The 22,967-nt window shown below is 39.2% G+C and overlaps 3 protein-coding genes across 6 annotated transcripts in view; 2 read left to right on the plus strand and 1 right to left on the minus strand.

Moving 5' to 3' along the window:
- Window positions 1-22,967, plus strand: part of LOC148657391 (uncharacterized) — a 311,965-nt gene that overhangs the window by 107,893 nt on the left and 181,105 nt on the right. The gene's annotated exons all lie outside the window — the stretch shown is intronic.
- Window positions 112-20,725, plus strand: uba5 (ubiquitin-like modifier activating enzyme 5). The gene is made up of 12 exons (XM_088643630.1): window positions 112-420; window positions 2,098-2,143; window positions 2,239-2,328; window positions 9,395-9,504; window positions 11,765-11,851; window positions 12,953-13,037; window positions 14,226-14,330; window positions 14,866-14,993; window positions 15,591-15,726; window positions 16,489-16,564; window positions 18,642-18,748; window positions 20,217-20,725. Exons 1-12 carry the CDS (start codon window positions 254-256, stop codon window positions 20,301-20,303), a joined length of 1,224 nt encoding a protein of 407 aa, XP_088499756.1. The 5' UTR covers window positions 112-253; the 3' UTR covers window positions 20,304-20,725.
- The window catches only part of nphp3 (nephronophthisis 3), a 48,115-nt gene continuing 44,544 nt past the window's right edge, over window positions 19,397-22,967 (minus strand). For all 4 annotated transcript variants that reach the window (XM_088643624.1, XM_088643623.1, XM_088643625.1 and 1 more), the window contains one exon: window positions 19,397-22,746. In XM_088643624.1, coding sequence (XP_088499750.1) covers window positions 22,566-22,746 — 181 coding nt within the window. In that variant the 3' untranslated portion in view covers window positions 19,397-22,565. The remainder of the gene's footprint in view (window positions 22,747-22,967) is intronic.

Here is a 22,967-nt window from a genome sequence, read left to right on the forward strand (position 1 = left end):
ATCTGATTGATTAAAAACATAAAAATAACGTTTTGAACACTTTTATTGTCGCCCTAAATGAAACTTCTACTTTATTTCACGTAAGGGTGGAGCATTTCTTGCGGAGGTTTGTTGCTGGTCGGACAGAAAAGGGAGACGGTTTCAGGTAGCCGGTTGTTATTTCTACAGTGCAGACGTGTCCAAATCAGGAGATTGATATATTGAGAAGCACAACTTGTTTGTGATATTTGGATTTGGGGATTAATTAATAAATATGTCTACGGTTGAAGAACTAAAGCTTCGCGTTAGGGAATTAGAAAACGAGTTGATTAAATGTAAACAGAGACGAAGTGTAGAGGGTGATGCTACCGGTAAAGAGCCACAAGCCAGAGCCAGGATTGAGAAGATGAGCGCAGAAGTAGTGGACTCAAATCCATACAGGTAAACAGTGCTCAGCATCGATGTTATAACATTGTATATTATCGCTCCTACCTCCCTAAGAATTAATTATCCTACATTATTGTAATAAATGTAGTTAGCAATAGTGCACATTATTAACAAAAATCACAAATCTCGTCCTTGTCTTTTACATAGCTTTTACATTTAATTTCTCCTCCTATTACAGAACCTTTCTTCTCGATCTTCTCTTCTTAAACTAACATTCACCACGAGGGGTGCGTAGTCTGTCCTTAATCCTGTGTGTTATAAATTGTGTGCAGAATAACAAACTAAACTCATCTGGATCTATGACCATATGGAGGAATTAACAGGCCGCTGGTCTCCAGTTGTGTTTTGGTTCAACTTAATGTACCAGAGTGGTGGATATTGGCATGTCGACTTGGCACCTGAAACCTACCTGGGAGTTTTTCAAGGGAAGATGCATGTGGCTATTGATATGGATTGTCTTTGATGTCAGCAACACTCTTGCTACTTTTGAATGATTGATGGAACTAGATTAAAGCCATGAGCCCCTGTCAACTTTTATTGTCTATCTAGATGTCTTGCTGATGTACACAAATTACCTTTAGCAAGGCCATCGTAAACCTGAAGCTTTTTGATGCAGCCTAAAGCCACCCTTGCTGACATTCTTCCCACTGAGGCCCTGCTCTGATGCTTGATAAGTGGAAAGTGGGCATCCGAGAGGATGTCCTACCCCTGAGGTGGTGAACTGCCCAGTCGCACTGTGAAACTTTCTGGTCCTAAAAGAACTGATTTCATTTTGACACTTGAAGACATCAGCCATAGCAGCGCGATGCTGGCAGCTGTTGTGGCCCAGCCACTGAGGAAGGCGGCAGCATGAGCCATACAGGGGACATCTTGGAGCAAGTAGTTTGGAACTGCCAAGACTCTGTGTCATTACTTCTACTGGGGGAATGCCACCTGAACACTCGAGACGTTTTCCCTACCCGTTACACCAGTCTAGCTCAAAAAGGCTCCACATGGCAATCCAGTGCACCACTCCCAACACCTCGTGTGCACAGAGACAGGGAGCTTAGTGACCATGGACTACTTCATCATGAGGCTCCACACAATAGGGGAAAAGCTTTGAATCATGGGGCTTCCCAAGACTGAGGAAGAGCAGCACTCTGCATTGTCAAAACTGACAGGCAGGTGGAAAGCTTAAACAGAAATCTGGCCACAACATTACCACTCTCACTGCAGTATATAAACCGGAATGGGAATCTCAGCTGCCCTTCATGCTAATAGATAACCAGGCCAATGTGCAGAATGGCCTCATGATTGGCCGGGAGCTCCAGATCCCGGTGTTGTTGTTATTATTACACTTTGGGTGTCAGGGTTTGGGGCTCTCTTAACACAGACTGGTCAGACTCCTGAACCCTTTGCATAAGACGTTAGCCATTTAAAAGGGAACTAACTTGGTGGGAACTCAGGGTTGCTGCTCCTGATGGTGATCATTGGAATCCCTGTAATTTCCCTGGAAGTCCAGTGGTTTTCTGTTGCTTATGTGCTGGGAGTTAGGTTCTGTTTCTGTTCTTTCAAGTTGCTTTGTTCAGTATTAGTCCATTGTGATTTACTGTAGGTATTAACTGTTATAAGTCCCTAGTTTTCAAGTAGTTTGATACATTATTTTTTATTTTACTTTCATCTGTCTTGCAGTCGTCTCATGGCTTTAAAACGAATGGGCATTGTTGAAGATTATGAGGTAAGTTCAGCACTTAATCTATTACTTGTTGTTAAATCATAATTGTGCCAAAGTTGATCATTCATGATTGATTAAAATGTTTTTACAACTTACAGAAAATACGCACCTTTGCTGTTGCCGTGGTTGGAGTCGGCGGAGTTGGAAGTGTGACTGCAGAAATGCTCACAAGATGTGGCATTGGTAAGGTAATGCAGAATTTTGTTTTTCATTTTAGAAGTTCACTGACTGTACCCTATACGGTTCCTAGGAAAAGCTTGAGGGCCCAGCAATGCCTTGTTGAGATGATAGTCATTGCAAATGCAATAGAGTCAATAGAACGAGTCAATACAGAAAATATTTCATCAACTGAACATCCATAACCATTAATCCACGTCTATCCCTTCTATGAACACTTCAGTTTTGCACAATTCAGTATTCATATTATTTTTATAGAATTGATCATTAAGGTGCATAAAATTATCTTAGTGAGCAACAGTTAGGTTGTTTCTATGTGCAATAGCAGCGGTTCACATGATTTCAGAAAAGAAATTACCTGCATCTTTGAGGTCCCTCAATCAGGTAGTGAAACTGAAGCTGAGAATTAACCATGAAGATAAAGAAGCTTTCAAAACAAATCAGGGATAAACCTGTATAAACCAGCATGGTTTTTTTTTCAGCACGGTGACATTAATCAATAAGAAGTGGAATACATTCAAACACTATGTAGATCAAGTTGTCTCCCAAACCTGAGCAGCTGGACAAGGACGAGTCCAGTTAGAAATTAAGCACCTAAGTGATACTACAAACATACGGTAAATAGTTTTGTGGTCTAACAAGACAAAATATGAACATGAAGAAGGCTCCACGGCCGAAACGTTGTGTTTTTTCTTTCTTCTCTTTTCAGCATGGAATAAGCCTATTACTTGTTCCTTTGCAAAATATGAACATGTTGGACAAAATGCAAAGTGTTAAATGTGATGCAAACCCAACATAAAGTATCACTCAGTTAACACCATCCCTACTGTCAAGAATGGTGGTGGCAGTATTATGTTATAGTTCTGCTTCTCATCAGCAGGTACTGGGAAGGTAGATTGGAGCAAAGTACTGGAAAATATTAAAGAACCTGATTCAGACCAAAAACAGGGACAAGAATTCTGTTTTCAGTAGGACACTGGCCCAATACACAATTCCAAAGCAACTCTAGAGTGGCTTCGGAATAAGAAAGTGAATGTCCTTGAGTGGCCCAGTCAAAGTCATAACTTGAATTCTATTGACACAGGAAAGATGTTCCATAAATGGATCCTAAGAAACCAGAGAGAGCATGAGCCAATTTGCCAAGAAGAGTGGGCAAAGGTGGTACTTACTGAAGAAAGATGTGAAGACGGGGGTTTGAATTTAATCTTTTCTGTAGGGGGTTTAGACTTCCAAGTCACAAGCAGGGGTTTATGGCAGGAAAGGGGGTTAACTGATAAGGATTGCAGATGCCAGCTAGGAACCCCCCTGGGTGTAATGTTAAACTGACCATTTGCCCAGAACATCGTAAACTGGCCAAATACCATGAACCCCCCTCTTTACCATCATACCGAGTGACGTCAGAAACGGAGAAGAAAACACTATATAACCCAAAAGTTTGTAACAGTACGTTGAACAATACTTCGGTTTTGTTGTTTCTTGCGAGAAACAAGACTTCGGCTTTATTGTTCCTTGCATGCAATAAACTCATCTGTTTCACTTCATCTCGGGATCAAGAACCTTGTTTCTTCTGTTACAACAAATTTGGCGTAGTCGGCGGATGCTCCAGAAGGCGCAGAACTTCCCATCGGCAGGAGAGACGGTCAGCGCGCACATAACTAAGAGGTAAGGACTCCTCTTTTATTTAAAAGTCCCGACTCTCTCTGACCGATTGGGAAATCTCTGCTCCCTGCGAGAATCGCCCGAGATGACGGAGTAAACGTGAGTTTCTGAATTCCTCTGGCCCGGGGAAGGCACCGGTGTATGTAATGGGTTGTTTGCTGTAAGCCCAGAATTTGGTCTGGCAGGGGTTCCGCGGTATTGTGTACAGGCGTTCGAAGCTGGTGTATGCCTTAATTGCGCGTGGAGTTTTGAACGGGTTTTGGACCCTTACCGTGAAGTCAGGACTGGTGTGGGTCTTAATTGCACCCGGAGTTCTGAAGCTCAGAACTGGTTTGGGTCTTAATTGCACCCGGAGTTCTGAGGCTCTGAATCGGTGTGGGCCTTAATTGCGCCCGGGGTTCTAGAGCAAGTGGTGCATTAAATGCACGTAGTTCAGGACTGGTGTGGGTCTTAGTTGCACCCGGAGTTCTGAAGGTCAGAACTGGTGTGGGTCTTAATTGCACCCGGAGTTCTGTGGCTCGGGATCGGTGTGGGCCTTAATTGCGCCCGGGGTTCTGGAGCTGAGTGGTGCATTAAATGCACGTATAATCCAGGATTGGTGTGGGCTTTAATTACGCCCGGGGTCCTGAGATTAGCTACGCCTTGATCGTGCACAGATTGGCGTGGCGTGGTTTTTTTTTTTGTTTTAAAGGAAGCAGGAGTGGAGGAGATATATGTATGTATGTTTTTGGTGTTTTCCTTGTTTGTGAAATACATATACACACGCGCGACACTGGCATGGGCGCACCTCATAGTGGGGAGCGGGGCATTAAGTGGCAGGATTTGGGGGACCCGAGAATCGCCCTGATTGAGCTCAGTGCGTAAGTCCACCCCGGGGCAAAAGCAGCGATGCTGGCGTTCTGGGGATGGTGAATTACTGATCAAGAAAGGGGGTTTTCGAGGTCTCGTTTCTTACCTGTGAACAGTGCGGTGTAAGTCCTCTCTAAAGTCTCGGAGAGGCATTTAGATCCTGAGGTAACAGACGCCCTTGGCTGAATGAGTGCAGGAATGCACAGGTTTTTCAAGTGAAAGCATCCCCCTACTGAATGAGCTGTTACCTCACACACGACAAAAGTAAATCTTAAAGAGACCGAACATGTGCGCTAACTGATGGTTTGAGAAAGTGGTGGAAGGGTCCGTTTAAATATCGGAAAAGTGTAAGTTGACGGAAAAGAAGGAGAAAAATATGGAAAAAGCTGAGTTTGTCAGAGGGAATTTGGGGCGAAGACGCCTGTAAAGAAAGCATATATGAGTATTGATTGGCAAAAGCACAAGCATGTAGCTCCCACCCTGGTGCACGGCCGGCACCAGTGGTGGCAGATACATGACGAAAAAGAAAGAAATTGGGATGTGACTTAAAAGTGTGTTTACGGGGAAAATAAATACCCGGAAGAAGATATACTTTACTCGCTACGAAAGAGTATACGGAAAAAAAAAGCTAAAAGAGGCAGTACAGGAGAATGAGAAACGAATTAGGAATTAACTCCTGGTCACGCTGCACTGGTTAATGTGCTACAGCCGGCGACTAAGTTATATCCTGCTCTCCCACAGGGGAACAAACAGGCAGGAAACGAAAATAATTGGGATCAATTCCCTCAGTGGCCATATGGAGAAGGGGGGTCTGATTGGGATAACACTTGGTATGAGTATGATAAAGACGGATCAGGGTCTCCCCTGTTAGAGGGAGGGCGCCCGCAGGTCTGTACTCTCACTCGAAGTGGGAAAGGACTTGATGTAGCAGGGGCTGGCGCCGTTGATGACAGCGCCACTCTAACACTGTCTCGCACCCCGTCGAGGGGGTCTGCAATCGCACCTACCTTCCCTGATTTCCCCCATACGATCAAATCCAAAACCGTAAGATATTGACCGGTGGGCTAAAGTACCGCACCCGAAATTAGAAATGCAGCGAACCTGGAGTGCGCTTCAGGAATTAAAATGATTCATGTAGGAGTAAAACAAGAATACAGCACATTGTATTACGAAGAGAAAAATATATTCTCGATGTATATGTGTGTTTTATGAATTTGTGTGCCGGCATGTATGTGTGCAACTGTGAGTTTTGGTCTACTAAATGACGGTGTGAGTGTGTTTAGTCAGCGGGACTGGCTAGAGACGTAACTACAGAGACTTGACGAAAATCAACTTAAGGAGATTGGAAAATATAAGAGCGTCTGAAACGTATAAGTACAGTACAGGTGGACGTAAAAGTAGTTAAACAGTTTTTGTATTATTATAAATTATTATAAATTGTAATTTATACAATTAGTTGTAATAGTGGAAACAATTTGGTTTTATTCGAATGTCTCGAAACCAGACATGCTGAAACGCTGTAGGTTTAGAATCGAGACTGGGGAGAATAACGTCTTGTGAGAAAATCTGTTTACCTAACGATTAGATCCTGTAAATCCCTTGTAGCCTCCCTAAGTCTGTCCCAGTCCAGTGGATAAAAATGTACTGTTAATGGAGTGTTGGTTTTTCTGTAGGGGATACTGGAGCACTACTGTCCTGCTTGTTTCACTCCTCTGTTCAACAGTGTACTATAGAGCAATGTATATGGGAAGATGGCAGGAGGCCACAGGAGTATTGGGACAGCAAGTTTTACTTGCCGAGTACCAGATTTTAATGGGTGGTTTGATCCCAGATCTATTGGGTTGAAATATTATGCATTACAAAGAATGACTATGCAGAACAGGGTATCACGTGGCTTCAACTGGCTGTGATCACTCAGTATGTTGATGGTATTCTGAGTGCTTCCCCTGACGAGGAAACCCACAAGTCTGAGTTGCTTCAGCTTTAGAGTGTCTAATAGAAGCAGTTATGATAAGGCCCTTTTGTGTCTAGCATTGTGGAATTTTAACAGGGCCTGGGTAATATGTTTTTTTACAGGGTGAGCACAACTCTTAACGGATCTGCTTAAGGGGGGAGTGCAGTACAAGGACAAGATTGCCTTGGTTCCTGCAGCAAAAGCCGCCTTTAATAATTTGAAACAAGTTCTCTTACAGGTGCTGAGACTGGGGTTTCCTCAGAGGGATCAACCATTCCTTTGTATTATTGCAAGTAGCTGACAGAGGCCACCCAAGGAGCCCGCGAGCAGGTCCTGGAGGCGTGGGGACCACCACCTGAAGGAGGGCACGACCTCATCCCAGGAGAGTGGGTGTGGATCAGGAAATTTCCTTCACAGGTTCTCCAGCCCAGGTGGGACGGACCCTACCAGATCCTGTTGACAACCGAGTCTGCGGTTCGAGTGGAAGGAAAAGATCGCTGGATCCACGCGCCACACTGCCGACGAGCCTCATCCCCATTTACAGACCCAGAATGAAATCATTTCTGTCAATAATGATAATTGTTGCTGTAGAACTATGTTCCGCAGGGATTAATGATCATCTCTCCCACAAAGGAGAACATGGAATTAATTCCTTTTTAGGCCTCTCCTATCTGACAGCTAAGAAAACCAACCAAAGTGCCTGCTGGGTGTGTGCCGCATTACCCAAATATGTACAGGGAGGACTTCCTATGGGAGCCATTCCTTGGCGTCTCGAGGAAGTCATAGGCATGATCATTTGGAGGGATAATTTAGGAGATTTTAATATGACAAACTATGGGGGTTGCCATAACACGACTTTAACCTGCACAACATTACAGTATCTACAGGAGCGAGGCTTAGAGCCCACGAGTTTCACAGGCTCTTACGCTCCTAAATATAACAGAAGCCATACACCACCATACCTGACTCTAAATAAGGAACGTGAGGGAAACATATGCTTTCAGCACACTAATGGTCTGCACTTGGTTGGATGGAGTCGTTGCAACCTTACCATCGCTGCAAATATATCCACCTCTACCTTCCAAATTCCAGGATGGGATCGGCACACCCCACAATTCGGTATAAGTTTCTTATTTTCAGAGGCATGGGGAGCGCCAAACGGAACATATTTCATTTGTGGAAAACGAGCCTACCCATGGTTGCCAGCCCAGTGGTCTGGCTCATGTTATTTAGGATATGTGGTTCCTCATATCCGTGTTCAAACCCACACCCCCTTCGGACCTAACCACAGACCACAAAGAAAATTGGCTGATTGGGAATATTATTTAGGTATAATATTTCCACAAGCCGGCATGAACTTTCTGAGTCGAGAGTTAATTCAAATGGCCTCGACTTTAGAAGAATTAGCAAAGTCTACCTCATCTAGTCTGAAGGCTGTTAATGATGAGATGGTAGCCCTCAGAACAGTGGCCATGCAGAACCGACTAGCTTTAGATTATGTACTGGCGGCCCAAGGAGGAACTTGTGCAGTAATTGGCACTGAATGCTGCACATATATCCCTGATAATTCTGAGCACATCTCAGATCTGGCCCAACACATTTACAATGAGGGACAGAAATATCAGGACTATTATACTGAAAATTGGGGAATTGGGTTTTGGGTAAAGTCTGTGTTTGGGGCCTGGGGTGGAACCTTTTTATAGTGTTTATCTGTAGGAGTAGTATTGTTTATATGTATAATTGTAATCATCACGTGCACAAAAACATGTATCACATCTTGCCATAACCGTGGAATGTACAATGTCATGGCAATACATACCTGTTCGCCAAGAAAGGAAAGATCTGCCCTGACATTGTATGTATAAAAATAGGCTACACTGACGTATGCCATATTTTATAAGGGGGGAATGAAGAAAGATGTGAAGACGGGGGTTTGAATTTAATCTTTTCTGTAGGGGGTTTAGACTTCCAAGTCACAAGCAGGGGTTTATGGCAGGAAAGGGGGTTAACTGATAAGGATTGCAGATGCCAGCTAGGAACCCCCCTGGGTGTAATGTTAAACTGACCATTTGCCCAGAACATCGTAAACTGGCCAAATACCATGAACCCCCCTCTTTACCATCATACCGAGTGACGTCCGAAACGGAGAAGAAAACACTATATAACCCAAAAGTTTGTAACAGTACGTTGAACAATACTTCGGTTTTGTTGTTTCTTGCGAGAAACAAGACTTCGGCTTTATTGTTCCTTGCATGCAATAAACTCATCTGTTTCACTTCATCTCGGGATCAAGAACCTTGTTTCTTCTGTTACAACATTACTTAAAAAGACTTGTGACTAATTTCACCAATTATTGAGCTTACAAGTTTGTCTGAGAACTTTTGCCATTGACATTTTTCATTTTTTTCTTTAGTTTTTGATGACCATTACTCTAACCTACCCTTAGGAGTCTTCGGTTTGAACATACACATTTTGAATGAAATATTAAGTTTAAAACATGTTCGCATAATGTTCGTGGGCTAGAGAACGTAGTGTCCTGTAAGCACAGATTTCTGAGTTCTGTGGTAGTGGTGCATTAGTCTGTGAGTCACCTATTTTCTTGTTTTCCATTGCAGCTGCTGCTCTTTGACTATGACAAGGTAGAACTGGCAAACATGAACAGGCTTTTCTTCCAGCCCCATCAAGCTGGGCTGAGCAAAGTGGAAGCAGCAGAACACACGCTGAGGTAAAGAGTCTGTTTTTTCGCAATGTAGGGCAGGGAAGGGGGCTGGAGAAAAGTATGGATATTTGTCATGTTATAGTCCGAGCACCTCAGGCCTGAGCTCTTCCAGCTCCTGTTTTTCTAATTTACAGATCAAGTCCCTTATTGTTAACTAGTTGTCCTTGATCAACTGGGTTACAGTACCAGCAATTCCAGTTTGTTTAACATCTATATTTTGCCATACAAATATAATTATTTTTTAGCACACAATTTGATAGGTGGTGTAAGATTTGTGGTGCATACTGTCCATTTCAGTAGTGTCTGATTCCATAGGTAAAGTTTAAAATCATTATGTGTATAGTAGTGAAAGGGAGAGTAAGTGAATTTTGTAACTTAGACAAGTTTGCCTTTGTTTTGATCAGCATATTTTTCAGTACATTGTCATCTCAGTAGTCATCAGTAGTCATTTATATAGTTGAGTAGTGATCTCAACTATATAAAAACCATTATGAAAAGGGGGCAACATTCTGCATTTTATCTGGTTCAAAAATCTGGAACTTTGCAACAACCAAGTATTTTCCTCTATTTGTCTTTCTCAAGTTTCTGCAGTTATGTACTTAATAGCCAGAATTAGGGCTAGGCAATATGGCACAGATTTTCATATAAAAGTTTTTTATATCAGTCGATATCGATAATTATCACAATAAATGTCAAATCATTATTTCTTTCAAGTTTAAAGGCAGATTTTTTTCTCCTGAGTGAAAGTTGAAGAAACCAGCAGGTAATTGGTAAATTAAACAACTCTTTGAGCTGGTCATTGGCAGCACTACATTTGCTTCAGTGTCGCTCATTTCTCCACTCTAACTACAATCCTATCAGCCACCACAGTGTGGGTAAACAACACCACATTAGCTGCCCGGTCTGCAACACGCACGCGCACTCGCGCAGTATTTTGTGCGCATGCGCAAAGCATAAACATATATCGAACATTTATCAAACTTTTGTTAAAATTATATCGAGGAAAATTTATATTGCGATAATTATCTTTATCGAATTATCGCCCAGCAGTAGCCAGAATATACTAAATAAAGCTACTTCCCATAGAGGCATATATTAAAATGTTTTAACTAAGCGCTTATGTTGTTTCTAACCTGCCTCTAATGATAACAAAGAAATAAAAGAACCAACGGGGTTTTTAACTTCCATTGAAGATCTGAGTTTAGTACCATCAACAACACTGAAGTCACCAAATTTACTAGGCTCTTTAAACATAACATCAGTCATGTCACAGTTTAGCTTAAGAAAGGTCTGGTGAATCCATATCTTAAGGATGCATACACCCATAAACTGCAGAAACTCTAACATCAGTCTGTAATGTGTAATGCTCACTGAAATCCATGTTGAATGATGGGAATGAACTGAGCACCAGGCAAAATGTAAATACAAAAAAGCTAAGGTCCTACCACAGTACCTTTAGGAGACAGCCCGAGTACGAGAGACAACATCAAATTTAAAAAAATAAATGAAAGATTTAGGCATAGATAGACAAACAGGAGCCAGATAAGTGTAGTGTAGAACCAGAGATCTGTAGACAATGTTCTGTACGGTCCAGGTTGATGCCTTGATAAATGTATCAAAAAATGAACCTAAATTTAGAAGGAAATTAATATTAAAGAGATTATTAAGCCGGAATCTGATGTCATAAAAAAATCTTTAATGGTTTTAACAAGGGCTTTTACAGTAATATGTCACTGTCTAATCCCTAAATGAGAAGGGTAAGAGAGCTTATTTAAAGTGGAAAATGAGATTGTAATTCAGCTGCCTCTGAGTACTTAGAAAAGACAAATTAGAAGCAAAACGGTAGTTTTAAGTACTTCGGGGTCCATATCAGATATACTTTTTGTTACAGGTGTGATATTACACTTCAGGCATTTGGGAACAATATCCAATGTCATTGATGTATTGATGACAGTCTTAACAAACAGGCATTGAACAGAGAAGTTACATTTGAGTAGGGGCTTATCAATTCAGTACAAGGCACGGGTAGTAGGTCTGAATATCAGCATATCAGAAATCCTGATATGTTTACAGTTTATTCATTCTATTTACTGGTGATCTTTATCTAGAAGAATGACTGTAGGACCTAATTTTGTTTTCATTGATATAACTTAAAGCAGCTGCAAATTCATCTCCTGTGTTATGTAAGTCAAAAATGGTAACGCTGATTTGATTATCTGACTTTACAATGCAAAAATTAGTTACACTGTCATAAATCTGTTAACAGAAACATCAATCCAGATGTGAAGTTTGAGATTCATAACTACAACATCACCACAGTGGACAATTTTGTACATTTCATGGAGCGAATAAGGTGGGTTCCCTGATGTTACTGAAATGAGGATTTGCTTTATGTTGTACAAGACGTTAATTCAATGTCTTTTTCAGTAATGAATCATGCATCACATTCTTACATTCCTTCTGAATTGTTTAGCCACAGACATATGGAGGAGTGCTGGATAAATGTTTCATAAAAAAAATACAAATGCAGTTATATCCTAAACATCATAAGAAGCTTATCAATCCAAATTCTGACATTTTAAAAAAAATGTCCTTCTTTGACTCTAACGACAGAACAGATGTTAAAGGCTGTGTACAGTGTTACACATGGTCCACCATTTTTGATTTCTAGAAAAGACATTCAAGTGGTGTTTTCCTATTTGCAAATGCATATGAAATCTGAAGCCTTGGATTTCAAATCCTGAAATTTTGGAAATTGAACCCAATGTACCTAAAGTGAGTCATTTTGCCTGTTGGGATTGTTCATAACCTTAACAACAATTTCTATTGCAATACATTAAAGAAACTGTTTGTTTTTTTACATCTTTAACATTTTTTTATATGTTCTTGGTCTTGTTTCTTTGGAGACTGCATTTAATGAAAGATTTACATTTTTTCTAATTAACCGACTATATATTGCAACATTGATATATTGGTATCATGAAAATATAAACATAAAATAGCAGGCAGTTGGACATGGCTAACTTGAAAGTCTTAAGAAGGAATATGTATAATACTCATGTTAAAGTGAGTACACAAAATTGTGATTATCAACATATTAAAATTTTTAAAATACAAGTAAAAGATTGTATGCAAATATTATCTACATTAAAATCTCAACATACTTACAACATTAATGTCTTTGTATCAGAGCATACATGTAAATAATCATTTCGTTGCACTTGTGCCTATAACAAAAAAACTGAACTGAACAATGTCTCTAATATTTCTTACATTTCAAAAAGGTGTTTCATGCAGTTTCCTTTCTTTAGAGATGTTGTTAAACTCTTGACTTCTGTCCTCACTGAGCTGTAGACTTTCTGTTATGTAACCACAAGGAAATGTAAAGTACCGTACTGTATATATACTAGTTTTGGTAATGGCTTGTCAATAGTAATGATTGCAATTGTTGCAGTAAAGGGGGAATGGAAGAAGGGAAACCTGTAGACCTTCTCCTGAGTTGTGTGGACAACTTCGAAGCTCGTATGGCAATCAACACAGTGAGTATTCCTGCTTCACGGGTTTTACCATTATGAATTAATGTGAAATATGTTTGGAATGCAACATTTGTGCACAAAAGGAAATCATCAGAAGTATAGCAACTTTCATTCTTGAGCAATATAGGCATTTAAATAGTGCAGAATACAGTACATACTCAATGAATGAGATACAGAATGAAATATGATGCATTCAAATGGGATGCAGCTGGAGAAATATCTTGTAATCTGCATGTTTTTATTTCCTATAATTCAGGTCTAGGTATTTTATTTTGACACATATAGAAGAAGGACAATAAGAACATACACCCTAGGATCATAGATCACAGAGGTGTTGTCCAGTAAAAAAAAGTGTTTGTCAATAAGTCATTTTGGAGTAGAGAAAGCAAGAGTCAGACATTTTGGGACATCCTACCTGACAGAAGAACGCCAATGGAAAAGTTGCTGCCAGTTTGTTTGCAGTTTGATTTGTTGAAACTTAAACTCACAAGTGTTTAAATTGGTGAAGATAACACCCACTGAAGCTCATTAGGCGAGAGCCTGGCCAGTACCTGGATGAGAGACCTCCTGGGAAAGCTAAACAAGGAAATCTAACAGCAGAGCAGGTCTATCTAGATCAACAATATGTGATGGATCCTTCAGGCATAGTAGATACAGTACATTGCAATTTACTCAGGAGCCTATAAAAAATGGACGCAATCTCTATCTAATGGGAGTCTTGTAAGTTTCCTCCTATTAAAAGGTCAGCTTGGAAGTCTAATGGAAAGTAAGTTAAGTGGACTGAAGTATGAGAGTAGAATACATTTCATTACACAGAGAGTCATGATTTTATGAACAGACCACAAACTTTTTCCAGTATAAGTCCTTTATGAAATTACTTCTTATGGTACTTGGACCAGTGAGCTACTTGTATTTAGAAGAAATACAAGTAAAAATACTTAATAAGTAAAAAAAAATACAAGTAAAATAATGAATAAGTGGTTACTTGCAGTGTCTGCATAGTGTTAGAAAAATTGGAATATTTTTCGATACTCCCCTACACTTTAAATAATCAGCTATATTGGACTATGTGCTCATAGAATTAAACTACTGTATTGCGGCTGTTTTGAAGTAATAGAAGGAACTGTTTCTTCAGCAGACGACAATGCCGTTTTTGTGAAAATGGGCCATTAATGTTTGTGTGCTTTGCAGGCATGTAATGAGCTTGGCCAAGTCTGGATGGAGTCTGGAGTCAGTGAGAATGCCGTGTCGGGACACATCCAGCTCATGATTCCTGGGGAAACAGCTTGCTTTGCCGTATGTAACTAAAAACGTTTTGAAGCAAAAATTTATAAAATAACAATTATTTTGTTAAAGGTTGAAAGAAATATAAGCTTTATGACATTAGTACAGTTAAAAAGACATATAGCACAAGAAATGAAAGGACAAATGTCCCGTAAAGTAATTCAATATACTGTATGAAAGGGGCGTTATGATGGAAAATGTAGATATAATTGAATAAAATATAAATTCCTACAAAGGAGTGTCTTTTCAGTCTTGCTTACACTTGTACTTTGTTTTCCCTGGTGCTGTGTATTGCGCTAAATCTTTTAATTTTCACATGCGGTAATTACACAGACCCCATTGTACTTGTAATTCTTGTAAAAAACATATCTTAAGCTCCGTTTATAAACTAGAAATCAATGAATGTGCAGTTACTGACATAAAGTGCTGTGTATGAGGGTCACTCCATTTGAATGAAAAGGCTTACAGTTTAAAGAAACTTAGAAGGCTCTAGAGTATGTTTTGCGTGAGCGAGTATTTTCATGCAGATGGATTGACTTTGTTCCAGTGTGCTCCCCCTTTGGTGGTGGCTGCCAACATAGATGAGAAGACTCTGAAGAGAGATGGAGTGTGTGCCGCCAGTCTCCCCACCACCATGGGCGTAGTGGCTGGGCTCCTTGTGCAGAACACACTGAAGTGAGCAGCAGGCTTCATTTCTCTTCTCTTCCCCCCTTGGACCCGGCATAGTGCTGCGAACAGAATTCTTATATTTTCTGTCTCAATGTTTTCATTCCTTTTTGCAACTGACAAGCAATATCTTTTAAAACTACGGGAAAAAAGAAAGAAATGGAAGAATACGCTTGCTTGCAAGTTCAGTGTTTTATTAGAAAGAGGATGTCGCTGATTCAATGTCAAGAGCCCTTCATCAGAGACCTCCTAATGAAGGATTCTTGACTGAAATAGAAGCAGCATTACCACAAGTAAATATTCAGCTCTTATTGGAAGTGTATTGGGTTTATTCATTTTTTTCTACGGTTTTCTGAAGTACAAAACATAAAAAAATTAATCCGGGTATATAAAATGCGTTTAGAATTTTTGCTGCCGGTTTATTAAATGTATTATGATGCAGATATTCAGTACCATCTGATTCCTGGATGCTACGTTAATTTACTTTTTATACCATTATGCTATAGAAGTAGATTTGATTGAAGAATGGTAGTTGATTTGGCTTAGATATTATTTTGTGAACCCTTGTGCTTTTATAACTATATATCTTTGTATTGTATTTCTCAGGTATCTCTTGGGCTTTGGGACAGTCAGTTACTACTTGGGCTATAATGCCATGCAGGATTTCTTTCCCACAATGGCTATGAAGGCGAACCCCCAATGTAGTGACAGTCACTGCAGAAATCAGCAAGTGGAATACAGTGTAAGTTTTTTTTATCCACAATTTAAAAATACACTATTTTGTAGCAGTTTATCTACACAATAAAGCAACATGAAATGTTATATGGTTCCTTTAATGGAAGTGATAAATAAATCTGTCCAGCTATTTCCTAGACAGATTTTGATTCCGTGAAATAGATTGGCAGAGACATTACACACAGATGTCCCGATACAGAAAGCTAGTGTGGATATATTTTTTCTTAATTTTCACTGCCTGGACAATATAAATATAAATTTACATTATCGATGATGATCCTCTAAAAAGTGGCATAATAGGTCTGAAGATGCAATCATTGAGCCAACATTTTGTTTCCTCTACAAGCCAGTGCAGAAGTGTAAATCTTTCAGCAGAGCAATGAGGACCTCTCAGTATGTTAGGATTACAGTGGTACAACTAAAGTGGAGGCCGGTCAGGGCAGTTGTTGCTTCTGACTTGGGTCATCCTTTTTGATCTGGCTGCTGCTACACAATCTAGTTTGCTGATTACAGCTCACCTCGTCTCACAGCCTGTAACACTACATGTAAAATTCATGAATCCCTGAAGACACTTCTTGTTTGTTTGTTTTTTTTTGGTCACAGGATGTTGTTGCTCAAGAAAAAGTAACAGGATAATTTTTGAATGCGTTTTTGCTGCAGTGAACATAAAAAAATAATAATTCCACTTCTCTTTTCCACACCTACAACCGCTACTGACGTTTAAGTTGAGGGATTTCCCATAATAACGTCATGCCTTGTGTTCCTGCAGAAGAAAGAGGCAGAAAGACCCAAACAGGAAGTGGTGGTGGAAGAGGAGCAGGTGGTTCATGAGGACAATGAGTGGGGTAAGGAAATGGCCTCTGACCAATTTCATGTTGTGCTCATATTAGACCAGGACTGTGGAGATAGTGTTATTTGCTCAGTCAATGCTTCGTTTTCTTAATTAGACAATGCATCATTATTTTTTAGAATACAAAAAGTATATAATCGCTAAGCAATATTATTTGTAAGTATAATCACCAAATTACCACATTTCTCTACTTCTCTACCTGAACTTAAAATGCCATATACTTCGTCTGTCAACTCACTTCCTCAAAAATTATGACTTCATTATCAAACATGTTTGCATTCAAGTATCAAAGCTTATAAAAACAACATAGTGTTGTTTCACTCTTTTTTCTGTGTTTAGATACTTGAAATTGTTGCAAGAGGAGGAATACCTCTCTACTTGCAACAAATCCAGCAGAATTCTGAGTTACTTGCACAGTGAATTTTCTTGTTGATTACCTGGATTCGAGAGATAGATATGCCACTGGAACTTGTGTCTTGCCTGCTATAATTTGATTTTGAGAACGCCCCATAGAAATTACAGCTTGGGGCAAAGTTGAATGATGGAAAATCCCAAATATTCACATGATTGCACAAACAAGTCTGTGTTTTGTTTGGCTCTGCCCATGAATTTGAATGGACATATTCACAGCTTAATTACCAAACATCCTGACACAGATCTCAGTTAACTGATCAGCTCCGCACTGTGTCATAGATACATGGTTTATACATAGAAAAAATACTCTTTTTATATAAGCCTGACAAAAACAAGCCCTTAAAGGGCAAAGAGGGAACCCATCATCCTATTAAAATGATCCTGCTCTGGACTAAAACTCTAAGAGGATGCTAACAAATGAAGTAGAACCGATTTCCATATTCCAAATGTGACAAATTAAACTCCCCGGCTCTGCCAGGAGTCAAGCTGGGACCTTTGCTGACACCAAGCATAATAATGTAATAACAATGTTATAATGTTTCTTTATTAGCCCTATACAATTTCTTGCATTAGGAATTCGTCTTTTCGCATACCCCAGCTTGCTCTCCATGAGACACAGACAGGGAGAGAAGCTTGGGGTCAGAGCGCAGGGTCTGCCATTGTACGGCGCCCCTGGAGCAGTTGGGGTTAAGGGCCTTGCTCAGGGGCCCAACAGAGTAGGATTCCTCTGCCGGCCGCGGGATTTGAACCAGCAACCTTCCAGTCACAGACGCAGATCCTTAGCCACAGAGCCACCGCACAGCTCCACCCAGTAAACAGGTGTGATAGGAGATATTGAGACTGTGTATGCCATAACACAGGGAATTATACTTTCCATAAATACAAGACAGCATGGTGGCACAGTGGTTAGCATTGCTGCCTCACGGTGCTTGGGCCCTGGGATCAATCACTGTGGTGCTGTCTGCATGGAGATTGTATGTTCTTCCTGTGCTCTCGTGGGTTTCCTCCCGGTGCTGTATGGATGAATAATAGAGTAAGCCCATTTATGAAGAGTAAAGATTTATTCCAGTTAACAGGTCACCTGGATCTGATCTCCAGTCTGCTAAAGAGGAAAACACACTTGTAGTCCTATCATTTCTCCTACCACAAATGATGATGATTCCCTCCTTCTCTCTTTCTTCCTTTTTCTTTCCTTTCTTGTTCTTAATGTATTTACCCTGATCTGCTCTATATCTCTTCGTTAAGATAGCCTTCATGAAGAACTACTAATAAGTTGGTCTGGATATTTATGTTGGACACGTACTAACATGTTCAAGTAGGTAGCTGCATCAGCGTGTGTAGGCTGCAAAGGCTTTCCTTTCTCCTACCACAAACGAAACGTTGTGTTTCTTTTCTTCTCATTTCAGCATGGAATAAACCTTTACTTGTACCTTTGCATGTACTAACATGGCTGACAATCATTTTGCAGAGGCTGAGCTTATCGCTTAAAACACTTAATACCACACTTTTGATCATTTGGATTTTCAGCCATATTTACTGAATCAAAGGCACAGGACAGCTGTATAATCCAATACCCATTATACTGAGCCTACATAGTAAGGTGATTCTGCTGGGAAGTACAACCATGCAACAGTATAAATTTGCATTATATTCAACAGGCATAGAGCTGGTTTCGGAGGTCACAGAAGAGGAGTTGCAGGCTGCCTCCGGTCCCGTACCAGACTTGCCCGAAGGCATCCATGTGGCTTACTCTATTCCAGAAAAGGTAGGCCTACAGTAGATTTTCTAAACCTTTACCGTGCCTGTACAAGTAACAGTAATATCTTAGCTATGTGAAGTCTGGAAGTGAGGAATGGGGACACTGTGAGATAATGTAAAATTAACTTACATATTCAGTTGCATTATGTATGAATCAAACTTTTATTTTAGAAATTTATTTTTTCTTATATAGATATTGATATCCTGTTTACAAATTAAAATTACAAAGACAATTTAAAATGTTTTAATTCTTTAGGATGTACTGTGTTTCATCTAATGACCATTTCTTCCATAAACCTTTAAAAAGCTTGCCTTATCTTGACATCACCTTTGAACATTGTGCTCTACAATACAGAGATTTAAAAAAAATACGATTAAGTGTTCCTTCCTGTAATTGTGCCATTAGCAATGTTGGGGTAAAAACATTTTAAAGACCTACTTTGTACATATTTGTTATGAGCCATGAACATTGTACTCGTTGTCTGTAAGTTTTAAAACGTTAACTTTTGTACAAGCAAGCTTAGGTAGGAAGTGCTCACCATGGCAACTGCTAACTACACGCAAGTTAAGAGGAAGTCAGCTATTACTTTGTAGAAGAAGAAATTGTAGAAACTGAATGAAACTGAATGATAAGAAACAAGGTGCATAGAGTTACTTGAAAGCAAAATGTTCACAAGTTTTAATATGCGTACATATATGCACCTGCGTACATGAATAATTTTATTACATTTATTATCTTTTTCATATTTTAATGAAACAAACAAGCAATGTGAAAGAAATTATAATGAGATTAAGAATACTAGACAGAGTGAGGGTGAAGGGAGGTCATGAGGCAGCAGGAGGGATTGATAACTGAGTAGCTGGAAAAAACTCCTTATTTGGAGGACACTAGTCACCCCTAAACTAACCTAAACTGGTTAGTGGCAAAACGGATGAATCGAAGATAAAGTAAGACTCTGGCCCCAACCTCTGTCTAGTACCTTAAGAGAATTAAAGCAGACCAGGTAGAGGAAAAGAGGTGAGTTGCAGAGTGTACTAACTCCTATGTATGTAAAATAATACACCTTCGTTGTTACAGCAGTCAGCTCCCGAGTGATTTTATTTATTTTATTTTCTGACCCATGGAGGGAAGAAAGAAAATCTTACCAAAAGTAACAACAATTAAACACGGAGGGTAGGGCAAAAGAAGATATAAAAGAAAAAAACAGAAAAAAAGTGATTCTGTAGAGATGGAAATTTTGAATCATTAATGTAACCATTACTTGTTCCTTTGTGCTTTATACAGTTCCCCCCTCAAACGTCTTCAGGTCATAAAATGCCCCTCTAAGTACAAAATACCTTAAGTATATGGTTTTCTACTTTTTGCAACATCCTTAAACTCTACTTTTTACAATGTTAAAAACTGGGAACTTTCACTATCTTAGATGCAACTGGTGAAAGGTGTATTTTTAATAAGTTTGGTTACTGTTTTACAGGTTGAAACTGCAACATCAGAAGGAGAAACTGTACCAGAGACAGATCAAAGCTTGGAAGAACTCATGGCCCAGATGAGAAAAATGTAGCCTTCATCTTCTTATTCAGCACAATAATAATTTAAGAAATAATATATCAGAAAAGTTCCTTTAAAAGGAAGTCTTTGTTTTAAAAGTTTCTACGTTTAAACATGGTATAGACAAGTGAGACACACCTAGTTATTGGTCCAAACCTTTTGGAAATTTACTTTGAAGACAAAATTGACACTTGCCTGACATTGCAGAAGGAATGCATTATGAGATGCAAACTGAGGTACCTTGCGCTATTGTGTAGAGAATATATATTGACTTGCTTGTTAGCATTTACAGTATAGAAACAAATAGTTGTATCTGCTGTTAAAAAGCACTGTCTGAAATCATACTGTTCTGTCTTAATAGACTTCGTTAAAAGTGCTTGAATACTAAAAGTTATGATACGCATACTAGGTTTCAATAAAACTTAGATTATCTCATTTCCAATACTATTTTTTATAATTGATGCATTTTCTCCCTTATTTTGCTATCTTTTCTCCAGTGCTAGCAATGAGTTACATATTTTGATGTTGGGGTAATCGTCCATCTTTAATAAAATGTCATTAAAACAGGACAAGTTACCTTTCATGAAAAAAAATGCCATCTGTGAATATTCTAGTCACATCAAACAGGACATGTACTTCTTTTGAAATTGTAAAAAAAAAAATCAAACTGATCATATTTCCCCATCAGAAAATTTTACATAGGAGTTATAATTGAAAATCAGATCATGTGATACAGCTTACATTTTCTTACCTCATTTGATTTTGAAATTTAGCTTAAAGCCAACTGAGTCACAATATGACTTTTTTGCCAGATTACAAAAGGAATGACAATGAATTAACCTTTAAAACACCACCAAATATTGCATTTTATATCTGTATGTTTATGAAACTGTTCTGAACAACCTTCTACATTTATAAACAATTAATTTGAATCAGTAAAATAGCTTTTATATTGACACAGTAGCTACTATCTGAGGTTTTATGGTGTGTACTCTAATATAGACACAGACTAGACAAAAGTAACCCTACAGTCAGGTTGGGAAAGAACTGCACTGTATTCTGGAGGTTAACAGTGGTGCCACAATAGTAATGACATTAACAGTTTGTAATTTTACTCTTTCCTTTATGTGTTAATAATAATGCATTTATAAGGTATTCTCTATTGTAATGTCAATAATAGCAATTCTGGTCTGTGGGATTTCTGTTGATTTCTATATGGTAGAGCCTCAGAAACATCAATAGGTTGTAAGGATTTTACAGTCCTTGTCTTTAGGTCAAGAATAGTTTAGATCTCCTTAACAGGGTACATGTGCAGAGATTGACCAGGAAATTACAGAGATGTAACAATTACTGCTTTTCCCATGGAAATAAATTTGGGGTTATAGGTGTATCTCTGCCTAAGACTTTACTAGAATCCGACAATCTGAAACAAGTCACACCAGCTACAAAGTGGTTTCTTGGGAGTGCGTTACAATGGCTGATAATCACTAATTTCATGCATAAATAGATTAACAACATCAGAACTGATGTCATGAGTAACCCAGTCACTGAGAAGCTCAGTGACCAAGTGTGGGAAATTACAAGACATGATTATAACAAGACAAGTTTTAAATAATTCTATGAACACTCTTGAAATGTACCAAACCTAGACAGATTTACAATCAATAAAACAAGAACCACTTTTTAAATAATATAAAGAATGAAATAAATGTCATAGCTGCTTTACAAAACAGTACCAGTTCTCCAGCTCAAGGTTTTTATGTTGTTACTGTATGATACAGTGGCGCAATGCTCAAAAGTGACAATGTATTGCACATGCTGGAATGCAGTGTTTACTGTACAACATAAAATGGCAGTTCTGTTACAAATTTTTTGAAATATAGCAATACAACTATTGCTTATTTGGTACATAAAATGATGTACTTCTGTAATTAAATGGTGTTCAATTGTGGAAAAGTAGCAGCAGTACAAGATTAATAAAACAAATGTTATCATCCTTTATATAAAACTTGAACAGTATAAATTCCCAATAGCATAATATCCATCAAGTTGTATACAGCTTCTTCGACCTCTTAAGTATGCCAATGGCCATTGACCTACAGTACATACAGTAACATTATTCCTATACAGAGCCATAGATGCACAATAAATACAACTATCTGGATACTGTTGTTTGTATGAATGCCTTTAGATTCTAAATCTGAGACAATGTCCATCGTGAGTAACCCCTACTAGTACGAGAATAACGCTGTTTATTCTGGATGTGCAGCAGAGGTCACCTGTTCCCGACCTCTAGGCTGGCGTTGGGATGGAGAGCATTCCGCAGACTGAATGTGTCCCCGCTGGATGAGTGTCTGGACGGGGCTTTTCCACAGACCAGCGATGGCTCTGCTTCTTTAATCTCCATAGCTCTTTTATAGAGCTCCGCGGCTTTTTCAAAATCCCCTTCTTCGTAACTGCAAAGTAGATTGACAGTGAACGAGTTTTAAACTTGTGCAGCTCACAGGTCAAATCCTTAAACAGACAAGTTAATATCGCAGCGAAGCTAGGTAATTGAAAGCAAATCAATTCAACGGCATTAAAACAGAAGTACACACATTACATATATGAAATGTATGATTTTAGCATCCCATTGCATCTCATGGCTTTTATGTGCACGTAACAGTATATCAATCTG

The sequence above is a fragment of the Lepisosteus platostomus genome, chromosome 8 (genome assembly GCF_059453375.1).
Source record: "Lepisosteus platostomus isolate fLepPlt1 chromosome 8, fLepPlt1.hap1, whole genome shotgun sequence".
NCBI classification, from domain to species: Eukaryota; Metazoa; Chordata; class Actinopteri; order Semionotiformes; family Lepisosteidae; genus Lepisosteus; species Lepisosteus platostomus.